At 38.2% G+C, this 16,109-nt stretch overlaps 3 protein-coding genes across 3 annotated transcripts; 2 read left to right on the plus strand and 1 right to left on the minus strand.

The window, feature by feature from the left end:
* Positions 1-709: 709 nt before the first annotated feature.
* LOC140783762 (20 kDa chaperonin, chloroplastic-like) lies at positions 710-4,323 on the plus strand. Its single transcript, XM_073130795.1, has 6 exons — positions 710-843; positions 991-1,193; positions 2,199-2,378; positions 2,767-2,922; positions 3,108-3,185; positions 3,912-4,323. Exons 2-6 carry the CDS (start codon positions 999-1,001, stop codon positions 4,083-4,085), a joined length of 783 nt encoding a protein of 260 aa, XP_072986896.1. The 5' UTR covers positions 710-843; positions 991-998; the 3' UTR covers positions 4,086-4,323.
* A 688-nt stretch (positions 4,324-5,011) lies between these two features.
* LOC140783755 (3-oxoacyl-[acyl-carrier-protein] synthase I, chloroplastic) lies at positions 5,012-9,351 on the plus strand. The gene is given in 8 exon segments (XM_073130782.1): positions 5,012-5,537; positions 6,079-6,510; positions 7,364-7,496; positions 7,499-7,536; positions 8,061-8,174; positions 8,248-8,349; positions 8,854-8,920; positions 9,004-9,351. Coding segments are annotated over 8 exon segments (1,389 nt in total). The 5' UTR covers positions 5,012-5,102; the 3' UTR covers positions 9,072-9,351.
* An 859-nt stretch (positions 9,352-10,210) lies between these two features.
* Positions 10,211-14,520, minus strand: LOC140792433 (uncharacterized). Its single transcript, XM_073143435.1, has 8 exons — positions 13,989-14,520; positions 12,289-12,436; positions 12,054-12,204; positions 11,487-11,612; positions 11,337-11,417; positions 11,043-11,235; positions 10,697-10,964; positions 10,211-10,599 (listed from the first exon to the last, which is right to left on the minus strand). The coding sequence occupies exons 1-8, from the start codon at positions 14,211-14,213 to the stop codon at positions 10,358-10,360; spliced, it is 1,434 nt and encodes a 477-aa protein (XP_072999536.1). The 5' UTR covers positions 14,214-14,520; the 3' UTR covers positions 10,211-10,357.
* Positions 14,521-16,109: the final 1,589 nt, after the last annotated feature.

Raw genomic sequence — 16,109 nt, forward strand, 5'->3', positions numbered from 1 at the left:
ATGGTTGGATTCCCTATTGTCAAAACGGGTATATTAAATCCAACTGTTGTCAAACGTTCACTTCAGGGCCATCATTCTAACTGCATCTGTTCCAGATAATTTTCAAGCCATTTTGTTGGAGTGCATGAATCTGGAACATAATTTATCTCCTCTAATGGAGATATTTGGATATGGCACCCTATCTTTTGTTGTTAGACTCTGCTCCATTACTGAGCAGTCAAAGAAAACACTACCTAATTACTGTTCATTTACTTTACTTAGCTCCTATAGTAGATATATTAACATAGTGCTTTCCGGTGTTTGACAATTGACATGTCAATATAGCACCATTTAAACCAGAAACTATTACAATATATGAGAAGATAGTGGCTATTAATCAAGTCATATTAGCCGCAACATTTCAATCTATTAATCATCAATTTACGTACTATAACCAGCAAAAACTAGTTTAGGTAATGTATGCTAAATGGACAACTAAAGGAAATGGTAGTCAGCCCATTTTGACCTCAGACTGGTTCGAATTGTTGTTCAACTTTCTAGTTCTCTTCGGTCGAACCAAATCAGATCCACTCTACTAAATTTATTTATCAGAATAGTTTACTCATCAAAATTATTCTATTTAAGCTAATTCAGTTGTTATATTATAAGTGGTCGGAAGAATTATTCAAGTATTTAACAGTTTATGTAGAAGATAAATAACCTTATTTATAGGTTCTTTGCAGAAGAAGCGAGTCTTTTTTTTTATACCAAAATGGGCCTCCCAAGAGAATTGTTTTACTCTTTATTGGGGTTTATCTCTTTCTTCTGCTACTAAGGAAACGGACGAATCGTTCCAGTCATCAGGTTCGTAATCTCTCGAACTTTTTTCCAATTTTCCTGAATATATATTCGTGATTTATCTCATGCCGAATCCTAGATTCTTTTCCATCCCTCCAATTCTATCAAAAATTTTGGTCCTTATCTCATCTCTGCGCCATGATTGCATCTCAGGTGAATCCATGGCGTCGGTGCAGCTCTCGGGAACTGGACTTGATGCGGCGACTGCAGCAAGGAGGGGACTTGCATTTGTCGACGGGCTTCGCCTCTCTCCATCGGCCTTGAAGGTTCCTTCCACGGGAGCTTGTGGGTTTTCTCTTCACAGGAGGTGCTTTCGCGGATTGGTTGTTAAGGCTGCCACCGTTATCGCACCGAAGGTAAGTGGGTCCTGGATGTGTTTGTATTCTTCATCTTTGTTGCAATATTTACTTGCAAAGTTTGCTTTTTAGGCTTACTTATGAACTGGAACTAGATGTAGTGAGGTGGAAATTATATAACTAATAGAGGTTTAGCCAAATTTCTGACCACATAACTGTATCTTAGCACCTGAATTTGACTATAGAAGTCAACTAATACAGCAGTTTGGTCTTTTGTTGAGATCATCAGGTTTGATATAATGGTACTTTATATGACGTTTTTGTTGTGTTGAATTGCTGCTGTGGCTGTTGATTCTTCGGAGTTGACTTATGATCGCACTTTGTTAAATAACTGTTAGCCGGTGTAAACTCTGAGGTATTCAGTAGTCTGCCATTATTCCATTACCCCGTTGGTGGACGAGTATGCCTCATGTCCAGGTTTATGGGGCAACTGATTATGCAGATAAGAACTGAAATCACTTTACTTCCATATGTGCATTGAACTTTGCATCTTTAATTTAATTGTCAAGTGCTGTGCACCATTTTTTCTTATCTAATAACTACGTAGAGTAAAATTGTATGTCAACTGTTTTTCTTCTCTCTTTTTTTCCTATGAATTTTATGCTAGGATTCACCAGTTGATTAAGACCTAATGTCATATCACTTATTGTGTCTCATCAGCACCACTAAATAACATCAACTCGGGAAGACTATAATAGGAAATTTCCCATATCATTGATTTTCCCTCACATTTATTGGAAAGGAATTGAGGTTATCATTCTTTCTGCTAGCTATTTGGCATCCCAAATTGTAACAGTATTTTCATTGTATCTTGTTTGGATAACCACGAGTGCATTGGTCAGACAGCTCTAACATAATAGTAACTGTGTACATCACTTGTTGTTCACTGCAGCTTCCGGCATAATTGGCAAATCTGAGTAAACTTTAATCAGTATTGTGGCAGCATATTTCCTTTGCTTCACCATTTGCAGTCACATTGACTGGTACTTTTTCATAATTTCACAGTATACTTCCATCAAACCCTTGGGTGACAGAGTACTTGTGAAGATTAAGTCTTCTGAGGAAAAAACTACTGGTGGGATATTTCTTCCATCAACAGCTCAATCGAAACCTCAAGGAGGCGAGGTAGTCGCTATTGGAGAAGGAAGAACCATAGGCAAGAACAAAGTAGAAATTGGTGTTCAGGTATATTCTTTTTTAATAATGGTCTCTAGTGTTTTACAATCTTTTAAAGGACGTCACATGAACAAAATAATAGCTAAATGAGTAAGCCAAGGAGCTTTTAATACTAAAGTGTTATCCTGTGAAGAATTTGGAGTTTAGAGTATAATAACATAATTGTAGATGTGTTGCGCATTTAGCTTTTGGGATTCTCAAGTACTTGTTTATTGCCATTATCCATCTAGATATTACCTCGGCTGAAGATTATTGCGACACAGGCAAAGGCTTCTTGTTAGATACCCTGCAACAAGTAGCTGCTAATTTATTAGTTGCTGCTTCAAATGATCAAGTTCTATAAAGTGATTCATGGGTAACCACTAGATATGTGGCTGAACATATACTATGGATGCAGACTGGAACCCAAATTGTCTATTCGAAGTACTCAGGCACAGAGTTGGAATTTGGAGGATCCAACCATCTCATTTTGAAAGAGGATGACATTGTGGGTATTCTTGAAACCGATGATGTAAAAGACCTCAAGCCCCTTAATGATCGTGTTCTGCTTAAGGTTTGTGCCTAATAAGTTCTTGCTAGATGACTTTCATCTACTTGATGTCTTCTCTTGTTATAATATGTTAATTGTGTAACTTAACATGAGATTTTCTAGTAATAGATGCATTTAGTCATCTTATAATGCTCATGACATTTCAAATAGCCTTTTACAAATTCTCTCTTGTTTTCCTTGTATATCAGATTGCAGAAGCTGAAGAAAAAACTGCTGGTGGTTTGCTACTGACAGAGGCAACCAAGGAGAAACCTTCCTTTGGGACAGTGAGTATCTTAGCTTTTGTGAATTTGTTTGTATGTTTGTCATCAACTTGTAGGCTGAGAAGGAGAAACTTTTGGTATTGTTGTTCCTTTTGGCATTTCTAAAAGCCGCTAAGGTAAATGACTACATCCACCAAATTATTAAAATATCTTTAAAAATATTCTAATATAGACTTGACATACTAACCAAACCATTTTTAAACCATATTTCACCTTAGCGCACTCCACCAAATTAAAAGCGTGTTCTTTAATCTAATCACTGTACCGTACTAAAGGGTAATTTAAGTATTTCAGAAATTATCTTTGGTATTCTAATAGGATATTCCTTGGTGGTCCATGTACGTTTGTTTGAAAATTAATTGGGTTAAGTTTTATGAAAATTTTAGAAAAAAAAAAGCATCTTATGTTACAAAATCCTCAAAGACGGACGGAGTGTTATAAAATGATTCATTTTTAAGTTTTTTGACAGTTGGATGATAGGTTATGAAAATGTGCCAATTCTTCCATGTTGTACAGCATCGTTAAATTTGACTTTTGCTTTTGTCAAACCCAAATTGTTATGCAAAGTCTTGGTTGGCAATCCACCACCGATAGCTGCTATCATCACAAAAGGCCAGTGGCCCAGCAAGCATTTTCAAGATATTCCTATTGAACTTTTAGTATAAATGCCGATTTAGCTAGATCTCAATAACACTCGCTCCCTTTTCTGGTTGCGAATGTCTTAAACAGGTGATAGCCATTGGCCCTGGCCCTTTGGATGAGCAAGGCAGCCGGAAGCCATTGCCGGTCACCCCAGGCAACACCGTGCTGCACTCCAAGTATGCCGGCAATGAGTTCAAGAGCAGCGATGGCACCGATTATATTGTTCTAAGGGCATCTGATATAATGGCCATCCTCTCTTAGGCTCATCTTTGTCTCAATTATAGTACAAAATATTTGACAAAAGGTCAACAATGTTGCCCAAGTGTTAAATCATTTGGTGCAATGACACTGGTTGTTCTCATTCCTGTTCATTATTTAACTTTTATATGATGAGCAAAGAAGACGGTTTGGCTTTTGTAGTCATCACTGCTGTGTGGCTTGTCATATTCTATGGAACGCAAAACTTATGAGAGGTCTATTGCACGCCTTTATCACCCAATTTGTCTATTACTAAAGAAGAACCAAGAGAAATTTTACAACAAAAAATAGTGAAAATTTATCTCTTGCTTGTGCTGCTCTCATTGCCATTGTCTATAGCGGTAGCAGGCACACCAGTCATTACCGGTCATAGTATCTTATTATATAAATAAATCCATAAAAAAGAGAGTTATAGATGAACATTTTATACAACTGTGAAACGGAGAAACATAACACCAAAAGTTGAATTATGCACTTGGATTATGACTTATGATTCAACTCCACATTTAGACCATTTGATATGTCATGTAAATCACTCTAAGCTCAAACTCCACGTTCTGCTCGTGGATTTCATTTTTTTTTTTTTCAAATTTCCTTGCAATAAATTCAACTCTAATAACATTTCAATCTCTCAAAAAATAAAAATAAAAATAAAAATAAAAATAAAAATAAAATTCAAACTCTGCAGCTAACAATACAGTAAATAAATGTCATTAGTAATGACAGCTGCAAATCGCCCAAACGTGGTTTAGGCCCTCCCTCTCTTGTCGTTCGTTCGTATCGCCATTTGCCACTCTCCGCTGTTGGAAACCAAACAGCGGATCCTTTACCTAGTTTTTCTTGAACGGATCTCCCAAATCTGGTTAGCCTTCGCCCTCTCTTCTCGTTCGTATCGCCACTCTTTAAAGCTTCTTTTCTCCCCCAACCCACCCCTCCCTCTCTTCTCCTCTTCTATATATTCTCCTCGTCCATCCCCTTCCCGATTGCCTCCATTCTCCCGTGCTCTTTAGGGTTATCACCATGGAAACCCTCCGCATCTCTCCAATGGACGGCCTCCGCCTTGCGCCGCCGAGCCGCCGTGTCCTCCGTCGTACGGGGAGGCGGAACGCCGTCGTACGCGCGGCCGTGGCGGCGACGCCACCTCGGAGGGAGACGGATCCGAAGAAGCGAGTGGTCATCACCGGGATGGGCTTGGTCTCGGTGTTCGGGAACGACGTGGACGTGTACTACGATAAGCTCCTCGAAGGGGAGAGCGGGATCGGGCTCATTGACCGGTTCGATGCGTCGAAGTTCCCGACGAGGTTCGCCGGGCAAATCAGGGGGTTCTCGTCGGAGGGGTACATCGATGGGAAGAACGACCGGCGTCTCGATGACTGCTTGAGGTATTGCCTTGTCAGCGGCAAGAAGGCTCTCGAGAGTGCCGGACTTGGCGTCGGAACCGAGGCCCATAAGAAGGTACTGTCTTCGCTTAACATCGGATTACAGTTTAATTGGGGATGCGCTGATATGATAGATGCTATCCGGATGAAAAAGATCCAATTTTGATAAAATGCAGCTTGGTTTCTGAATAACTTAGAAATTTATATTGACTTTTTAGATTTTATTTGCTCGCATTGTTCTGTTATCACTTTTTACTGTTTCTTCGATGGTTTAGTAGGACAAGAGTCTATTTTCAGTACCAATTAATGCATGTTCTATATTTCACCGTGCTATTTTTCAAGGAAATATATTGACAGAGCTCAAGTTAATATCAGCAGAGAAACTACGCGGCATATTAAAATTAACTGACTTATATGCATTTATTCCGTTTTCTTTTATCTATTCGAGATCCTCCACTCCAACATCTTTTATAGGTAGTATTTCCGATTAAAAAGATGTGCTCTGTAGATTGTAATCTCTGTTCTGTGAATATCAGTACCCTTTTATCATTAGATTGCCTTGGACATTTCTTTATATCGGTACTGTACATATGTTCCACTGATAACTTTCTTAACAGATTGACAAGGTGCGAGCTGGTGTACTTGTGGGGACGGGCATGGGAGGCCTTACAGTGTTCTCTGATGGTGTTCAGGCTCTTATAGAGAAAGGATACAGAAAAATAACTCCATTTTTCATTCCTTACGCCATAACGAACATGGGTTCTGCCTTGCTTGCTATGGATATTGGTTTCATGGGTGCAAACTACTCAATTTCAACTGCTTGTGCAACCTCAAATTACTGCTTCTATGCTGCCGCGAATCATATACGTCGAGGTGAGGCTGATATAATGCTTGCTGGTGGTACCGAAGCTGCAATTATTCCGATTGGTATAGGGGGATTTGTAGCCTGTAGAGCACTATCACAGAGAAATGATGATCCTAAAACTGCATCAAGGCCATGGGACAAAGGTCGAGATGGCTTTGTTATGGGTGAAGGTGCTGGAGTACTGGTAAGCTCTATTGATTCTTTATCACATTCATCAATTGAAATAGCACTAAGTTGTGATTTTTGAAGTGTTCTAGTTTCATCTTTCTTTCTGAAAAATAAACGTTTTTGGCACTCTAGTTAGTCTAGTCCTGACTATGCTTTCACTTACTTTTGCTGCTTATTCTGATATTGTTCTCTAGAAGAAATTTAGATCATGAATCTGGCAGCTACTTTATCTCTTAGATCTCTTAGTTGAATATTCTAGTTAATGGCTTAATGCTACTCTCCATTCAACGACTAGAAAACAATCATTTGTTTCATTTGGTTATATATTGGTGCTATTCAGCCTTTCAATTAGTTCACATTTTCTTATCAAAGAATAATTATGTCTTTGAGCACCATGCTCACTTTGATAATATGATGCAGAAACACTACTTTTCTGTAGCAGCCCCAATAAATCGGGATTAAGGTTTTGCTGTTTTTATTTTTGTTGGTAATACAGAAACATGTTGACAATCATTAACCCCAAGCAATTTTTTCTTTGATCTTGATGACCTAGCTTATGCAAATTTCTACTGATTAAATTACTTAAATTTATTCCTTTAGAAAAGGGAACATGCAAACAAACATTAGAGGACGTGTTATACAAACCTATCAATCATATCAGCAGGAGTTGTTGAGAGTGTTTTTATTGTATTTTGTGTGGTACATTAAAACTAGCACCTGGACTACATATCCAAAGTGGGGCAGATTGCTGCAGAAACCTTGTTTATTGTTGTTGTGAACCACTCTAGAAGTAAATATTTTTTATGATATTCTCTTTGTTGTTTTTTCTCTGTTGGTTTTATGGAATGATTCTCTAATGGAAAAAATAGGTTATGGAGAGCCTGGAACACGCAATGAAGCGTGATGCACCAATTATTGCAGAGTATCTTGGAGGTGCTGTGAACTGTGATGCTTATCATATGACAGACCCTAGAGCTGATGGACTTGGTGTTTCATCTTGCATTCAAAAAGTCTTGAAGATGCAGGGGTTTCACCAGAGGAGGTAAAGGTTTACCTTCCTTTTGCTCCCAAAAGAGTGATGTTTCTTCTATTCATTTTCTTACAATGCCATTTGATCATCTTTCTCTAACTGCCGTGTAAAAGTGCGCCGGGGGGTGGGGGTACTTTTTTCCCTGAATACTCCATAGTCATGTAAAGTCATTGCTCCTTCCAGAAAGAATGGCAGCCTGTAAAGTGCATTCAAATATGTGATGTGCTTAAATCTTATCTTGCATGATCAGCAGAAGTACACTTTGTCATTTGACTTCTCCCTTTAAGTTGAACAAAAATCTGTTATGTCTAGCTTGCTTGAGAAAAGTGTTGCCATAGGCTTGGTGAGTAGACTCAATCCTCGGAACTTAGTTTCAATCAGTAAGTGTCTCAACTACTAGGATACGCAAAAAGTGAAAGTTGATTTGAAGAGCCTCTTCGTCTAAAATCCTATAAATTTCACCAGAATTGTTAGCATTTCTACTTAACTGGTGAATTGCCATTGTATCTGAACAGAATATTGATGTTTGATTCCAGGTTAACTACATAAATGCTCATGCAACTTCCACACTTGCTGGCGACTTGGCCGAAGTAAATGCTATCAAACAGGTCTTCAAGAACCCATCTGGGATTAAAATCAATGCAACCAAGGTCACTACTTTTCAACCTTTCAGTTCCACAAAGGTTCTTTGCTTTCCTCTCTCTGATGTGCTTCTACTTCCAGTCTATGATAGGACACTGCCTTGGTGCAGCAGGGGGGTTGGAAGCTATAGCAACAGTCAAAGCCATAAATACTGGGTGGTTGCATCCTAGCATAAACCAATTTGTGAGTATTAATATGCATTGCTTAGAATGGGGATGATCCTTATAGCTTACTTTTCTGTATTCTTGCAATATCTTCAACTTCTAGTAGTGTAAAAATTCATGTTATGGCATGCATTCAAGTTGCTTATTAATGTCTTTTTATCATTCTTTTGGAAGTAACCTATTGAGACATTAAAAGAGGAACAAATGAATATGATTGTATTACAAGCATATCTGTACACTGGATATGTGTTCTAGGATAATTTTGTTAGTTACAACTTTTAACACGGAAAAAGAGGCAATGATCCAGCACTTTCCAGTGCTTGTCTTTTAAAAGTATTAAACAATCACAAGAAAGTAGCCTTTTGCCTGAGAATTTTTTACTTTTTAAGTATAACACCTAGACAGAGGTTGAGTTTCATCGAGCATGTTCGAAATTTTCCTGCCATCATACTCGTTGTCTTAAATCTTGATCATTTCTGCAATCTCTATGTTGGATTAAAACTTCCTCCACAACTAATTGCAGGAACCAGAGCCTGCAATAGAGTTTGATACAGTAGCGAACATAAAGCAACAGCATGAAGTGAATGTTGGTAAGTTGCAGTGCCACAATCTCTCCATCTCTCCTTCCCTCCCTATCTATCTACACTCTTAATACCCAGAATGTTTTTTGCAGCTATCTCTAATTCATTCGGATTTGGAGGACACAACTCAGTGGTGGCCTTCGCACCTTTCAAGCCATGATCCGCATCCATTTGCTGGCATATACTGTCCTCATCCAGATAAAGATCTTAATGAGAAATTTATGGTGTCGTGGTTATCCGGCTTTTTCCTGTTTAATGAAAGCTAGATTGGACTTAGGAGCATGTTTGTTGCATGGACCTATAGGTTTCTTGCTTAAGAGATTCTAAGTTTCGATTATGCTCAATGGTTTGGTTTTTCTAAGTGCGTTCGTTGCAAAGAAGGTTCGTGAAAACTGTTCCCGTGTCAAAAACTTCAAAATATGAGCAACTTTTTTTATAGATATCGTGAGGGTTTGTTCTTTCGTTCCTTTGAAGAATACTTGGAAATTGAAATCTTGCCTCTAGAAACGTGATAATTCTTGGACATTTCGTGATAATTCTTGAACAAAAATCACCTTTTTGAGGAGCTGGTAAAAAAATTTCATCGAATGTGATTAAAGCTTGACCACCTCTAGAAAAGGCAATATCATTGTCAGGTCAACGTCTGGTCCGAAGTTCAAGGCCCCCACCTTGGATTATGCTTAATTAATTTAAATTTCTTATTCTATGCCGTTACTCAGTTTGATGTAGCATCACCAGCTCTATTAACTCTCAATCTGATAACCATCACTATCAATTAACATGATGGTGCAACGTCATCTTGTTTGTACAATGTAAGCATAACAGTATTCTTAAGAAAGCTCATATTATGCATTGACTGTACTCTGATGGAAACCTTTCATCCTTTATCCAATACCCCCCTGCTACAACTTTGCGTTACTGTTCGCCGTTCTCCAGCCAGAGGAAGTTTACGCAGAGGCCAGAGCTGAAGGAATTGACGAGAGAATGAATAGCTCGAAGTTGGAGAGACGAAAAGAAGCTCTGAAGAAGAGGGAGAGGGAGAGGGAGAGGGTCTCTACTATCAAAGGTCAAACCCTCCATTGTAAAGCATCTGAACTTTTTCCTACAACTCCATGAACATCAAACAGTGCAGCAATGAGTTTGGACTGCACTCGTTCTCTTCAGAGAACATAAATTTGACTAGTATCGTAATTGTAGTACTTTTCTATGGATATTCTGTTCTCCGAGTTCCCTGATTGTTCAATCTTGATTATCGAAAGAACAGGTCCATAGATTTTCCTAATCATACAGAGAAAGAAGTAGGTACCAAGCTTAACCGTGATACATAAAAAGTTACCTCAAGGTACGATCAACATATTCTACGATAAATCAGGCTATAAACAGGCACGGGAGCTGATCATCTTGGATAGAGAGAAACAAAATGCATAAAGACTAAAGGCAGATCGACTAATTGGACCACACATGGATCAGGCCTTGCTTGTTACCAGTGTAAATCTCGTTCCTATCCTCATCGTAGAAGAGGGCAGTGACATCCTCAAGAGCTTCCTGAATGGTGCTCCGGATGATAGATCGGCTGGAGCCACCTCGCTTGCGTGGCGCAATCTGGAGAGCAGGATCACGAGGGCAGATCTTGGCGATGCACTTACCGCTCAGGATGTTGCTCATGTTGATGGATCCGACAGCAGGAACTGCAGAGGTCAACAACAGTAGCTCATAATATCAGATATCCTTGTCAGGACCAAAAATATGATAATGGGTTTCGACGAGATAGGAGAAGTAAAATACCTTCTCCATGATCTTCGCATCCATCTTCAGCCTTGCAATAAGAAATTATCAGGTCCTGATCACTGGTGATATAAATGTTATTGGTGTTACAGTCGGGGTGCCACAGCAGGTGGTCTTCAAATGAAGTAACAAGTTCTCCACGGAAATTCCAGACTGCCACTGTCCTGTTTCGGAACGTTAAGAAAAGATGATTCTCATAAAGGAAAATGAATGCTGAGGGGGTCATGAAATCAGTCCTGCTAACTTCAATCAGCTCCGAGTTCCTCACCTAATCCAAGAGTTGAGAATGTTAATCGTGAACAAGAAAACTAACAAGAAACTAGAAGAAAATGCCATAGCAGCCTACATCAAGAATTTGCAAGTTCTCATTCTCTTGCTTGACCAGAAGCTTCTCATTGAACTGCTCAATGAAATCAACCTTCTTGTTCCGGTGTAATAAGTGATTGAAAGATTTCAACACTGTTCCATCTTCAATTGACAATATTGTAAGTGGAACATAACCAGGAGTTCTCTGGTATATTAGCAGCATGATGCCTGGACTGTGTTAGAATGTACAATATCGAGCGATCAGAAGATAAATAGATTCAGGTGCACAAGGTGTACTCAATGCATGTTATGAAATATGAAGAGGCAGCCAAACCTTATTTTGATCTCCTGAATATTCTTATCACATATAGAGTACAGAAAGTTATAATTCTTCAGGTCAAACACTTTGTAAGTACTGCATGCATAAAAACAGATATTAGATTACAATTTGTTAACAGAATATAATGTCAAGATAGTCACTTACCCATCCTGAGCTGAATAAGTAAGCACTTTGCCATTGACATCATCAAATTCAACAAAACCAGGCCATTTTAGTGATTCAGTCTCAAAAAGAGGATAGCCAGCATCTAACTGATTTCTTCTGATATACCTGCCAAGACAAAAAGAAATTATTAATAGGAAGCTAGTCAGAGAAAAAAAAAAGCATCCACCAAGACTGTTAGATAGGCGGCCTTTTATGCAATATGGTTTCTAACTATCTAGATGGAACTATTTCTCACAGTTATCACTGATCAAACAAAGTTATTCAACACAATCAAGTGGGACAATCTCATACAGAGGAGCTATAACCAAAATAAGATCAAAACACCTGTATAGGTTGGCTCTATCCTTTGTTTAAGGACACAAGTCATGTTTTATCTCAATGAAACAGGGCTTTATGCCCTTCTATAAAAAACAAAAGGAAAAAAAATATTGAAACTGAAATCTCTGTACAAAGGGAAATAACATGTTCACAGGTGTAAGAAGAAATCAAAGAGAAAGAACAATAATTCCTGCAAAGTTAAACTTTCACATGAACCAAGTTTCTTACTCTATTGGAGTTGTCCTGCATTTCAGGGAACTGAAATGGTCCGACGCATATACTGACACAGTGATAAGTGAATCATTATTCTTATTATAAAATAAGCTCCTAATCACTTCATCGGGGCTTATGTTCAAGAAGCATATACGTTTGTTTGTTGCTGTCAACAAAGAGGAAAGGATGACAATGATGATCAGAATAAAAAAGGAGGGTCAAGAGAAAACTACGAAAGCATCAGCCTTACTCCGGCTAAAAGCGGCACAGAGACCAGATTGTGCAAGAGCAAATATAACATCCTTTGCTGCAACAATCTCAATAATTTTGGATCGCTTCTTCAGAAATTGTAATTTAAGGAACCAATGGATATCATCGTCATAAGTATCAAATTCCTCCTGCATACCCAACAAAGTAATCACATGAAAAACATTTGTCAGAGGAAGTAAATTCAGAAAAGTGTGGTTAGATTGTAAACTCAAACATGCAATAGAGAGAACAGTAATGGAAGTATAGCCTTAGCAAAACAAAGTATGATCTTAGACAGCACCAGACTCCTCAATGTTCCATCTCACCTCCATTGCTATGTTACTAAAAAAATGTAATATAAATAGAGTCATTTAACTTGCTAAGAATTCTATTGCCAATCTGTCAACTCCTCCTCATGGGAAAGCGACAAGAAAAGGTCAAACCATTGAAAGGAAACTCCTTTCCTTGTCAAAAAAAAGTGATCATGTTTCCAATCCAAAGACATTTTGAGCAAGCATTTATACATCCATGGTGTTAGATGCCTATGAGTCTACCATTTCATCATCTCAAGTATATGGTATTCCTTATTATGTGTTTTAATAGTCTATTTTGAGCAAGATTGGACTTATATCCCAATTTGATTGTACCAATGGACTGGAAAATTAATATACTTTGGAAGTTGTTTTTGAAAAGTCTTAGCTATATCTTAATGTAGACATGTGTCAAAGTACAAACTTCCTTTCCAATAAAAGTGGCTATAGAGTCCATGTTAGTCTAAAGCACCTTAAATGCAGGAGCTTAAGTTTTGAAATTATGAAGGATATGGATAGCACTGAATAGTTGCAGAGAAACACTGACAATATCACAATAAAACCTCAACCTTCATCCATGTGGAAAGAAAATGTTTCTTTATCATGTCATACAAATTATGATAATCCAGAGACAAAATATGAATGATTGGGAAATATTAGAAGGCTGCATTCCTGCCTCAAATACAGTCTAAATTTCAGATATAGTAAATCCTATTCAATATTATGACTTAATTAAAAAATTCTTATCTGTCAATGGATGAACTTCCTTTGAAACAAAATTACCCATGTTGGCCTAATCAACTATGCATCAGCACTACTTTCACTACCAATCTACTGAAACATAGCAGTAACTCCAAATCAAAGATCGATAATAATATGAACCCTAACCCATCATGCCAATCGTCTTCCTACATATCAAAAGGAGATGTAATTTGTCTGAAGCAGAAGACAATCAACTTTCGACCTATCTCGAGTATTAAAAAGAACTGACATGTTGCCTCTCTGATGAAAGTAGATCAGAAGTAATACACTGCACAACCTTCTACTTTTCTTCATTTTTAGCTGCACGAAAGAAACAATTCTCAGCTTTAGCATGCCTAAACAAGCAGCGCATCCACGAAGGCAAACTAATATCAATCTCCATCGCAAGCTACCAAAACAATAAACAGTAACACTAAATCCAAGATTTCAAATTTGAGCTTCACCCTTAACCCTAGATGCCGATCATCTCCAACTTAAGAACGGCTCCAACTTAGCAAAGGCGAGACTGTAATACTAACTACAAATCCCAAACTAATAATCATAGAAGATGCAGCCAAAGTACTATCGAGAAACCCTAGAATAAGGGAAGAGAAGAACAAATTACAGAGTCGGATCTCAAATCACAGACCTGGAGCTGGATGTTTCTAAACTTCTCCGGCGAATTCGACGAATTGACACGGGCCATCCGCGGGAACCCACCGATCTCGCGGCGGAGGAGCTTCCTCACCGAATTGCTCCACTCCCGCTCCCGATTCTTCCGGGCAGAAGCGTCGCTGGAGGACCACTCCCTTCCTCGCTTCTTCGCCGTCACCCGGAACCGAAGCCTCAGCGAAGACTTCTTGTGGTTCTCCATCTCAGCTCCTCAACCCCTCTCCCTCTCTCCCCCCTTCTCTCTCTCTCTCTCTCTCTCTCTCTCTCTCTCTCTCTCTCTCTCGTGCACTAGTTCGGGGAGAAACGCGAGGAAGACGAGATGGAGAGCTCAATGAAGAGTAAGGGAAACAACTGGAGGAGCTAGGGCTATAATTTTCCCGAGCTCTCCATAGTTGCGGAGATGGAGACGGAGGAGGAGCCCAGCCTTTTCTCTCACGCTTCTTGCTTGGAGTTTGCGTTTTTCGACTTTGGTACAAGGAGTGTGTGTGGGGTTGGAGCTGTCGGAAAAGAGTAGTTTCTTTTGTTTACTAATTTATATGCCGACTAGGATTTAGTGGACAACCAAATATGGCCCAAGTCGGGTTAGCACAGCGCCTCGGCCCATACCAGACCGGATTCGAAAAGTTCTCCTCGTCATAATAAAATAAAATAATAATAAAAGGTCGGGATAAGGGGCTTTTTATAATTTAATTGCATTGCAAATATAAATTGTGTTTATTTTAATATAATAAAATGTGTATGGACTATAGAAAATATATGCACTCAATTTTTACATATTAAATCGAAAACTTAAATACAATTAAATTGCAAAAGCTTCCTTGAGGATCTCCTAAAAATATTTATAAATTTATTTCTAATTTTTTCTAGAAAAAGTCTATAGACTAATACATCCAGAAGTATTGCAATTTGTTATAGCTTAATAATGACCTAGAGGAACATATGAGCATTAGCCTTTTAACAAGGCCTATACTTGGCTGGCAAATAGACTGACTAATTAGTGAGCACGATAAGCCTCTCGCTTGCAAACACAAATATTATTGCAAGGGAGTAAAATTTTTGTCTTGAAAATAAGCTCTCACTTGGCCAAATATTGACAACACCATGAGAAAAAAAAATTAAGAAGCTTGGAAGGAGATGAAAGCATAGACAATTTAACGTCCTATAGCATAATCAGCACCATAATAAACTAGAAAGAGCAAACTTACAACATAAACTACGAACATTAAAAATAAAGCAGAAAGAGGGAGAAGTAGGCTAGGCCAAAGCATTTATGTATACAAAAAAATTCATAACAAGTATGGCTATAACAAAATTTAGAAGCATACACAAATAGACCAAGAACTGTAAGCTCACACAAACGAAACCTAACTTGACAAAAAAAAAAAAACACTTAAGTCAACATGCGACCTAGAAATCACTGCAAAAAGGTAGGGAGAGGATTCCTCTAAAAGGGAGTGAAGGAACATAGGCGCTAAACCCTAGCAAAACTAGGGTCGGCACAAGGAGTGGACATGTATCACCCACATGGTCACATTCTATTATTTCTACCTTTCAAAATAACTAACATGTTCTACGTGACAGACTCACTTTTTTTTATATATTTTATATTTTTATCTTTGTCACATAAGATATATAGATTTATATAATTTTTTTTTGGGACCATGTTTGGATTTCTAGTAATACTAACTTGCACATTAACTTATCTTATAATATGGGGTAATTGGACCTTTTAAAAGTTAAAAAGGTAGGCTAGGCAAGAGTTGGCCTGCTTGCAAATTGAATCATCTTTATTATATCTAAAAGCCCCTTGATGCGCTTAATTGGAATATCTACTTCTAAACAGGATCACCTCTCGACATCTATAAACCTATTAAGGACTTTATTCTGATTCTTTTTTAAAACGGGACTTTATTCCGAAAGAGACTGGAAACTTTTATTTTTTTTAATTATTTTTTTTTAAAGTTGAAGTTAGCTTGCTAAGGTGGGCTACATGCCATTTAGTCTGTTACGCTCATCAGAAATTTCTTCTCCTTTTAAAGTAGTTTTATGAGAATATTCAAACTCACCATGCTCTTATATTGATTCTCTTATTCATCAA

Source organism: Typha latifolia, chromosome 1 (genome assembly GCF_019914945.1).
Source record: "Typha latifolia isolate L0001 chromosome 1, TyphaL0001v2, whole genome shotgun sequence".
NCBI lineage: Eukaryota > Viridiplantae > Streptophyta > Magnoliopsida > Poales > Typhaceae > Typha > Typha latifolia.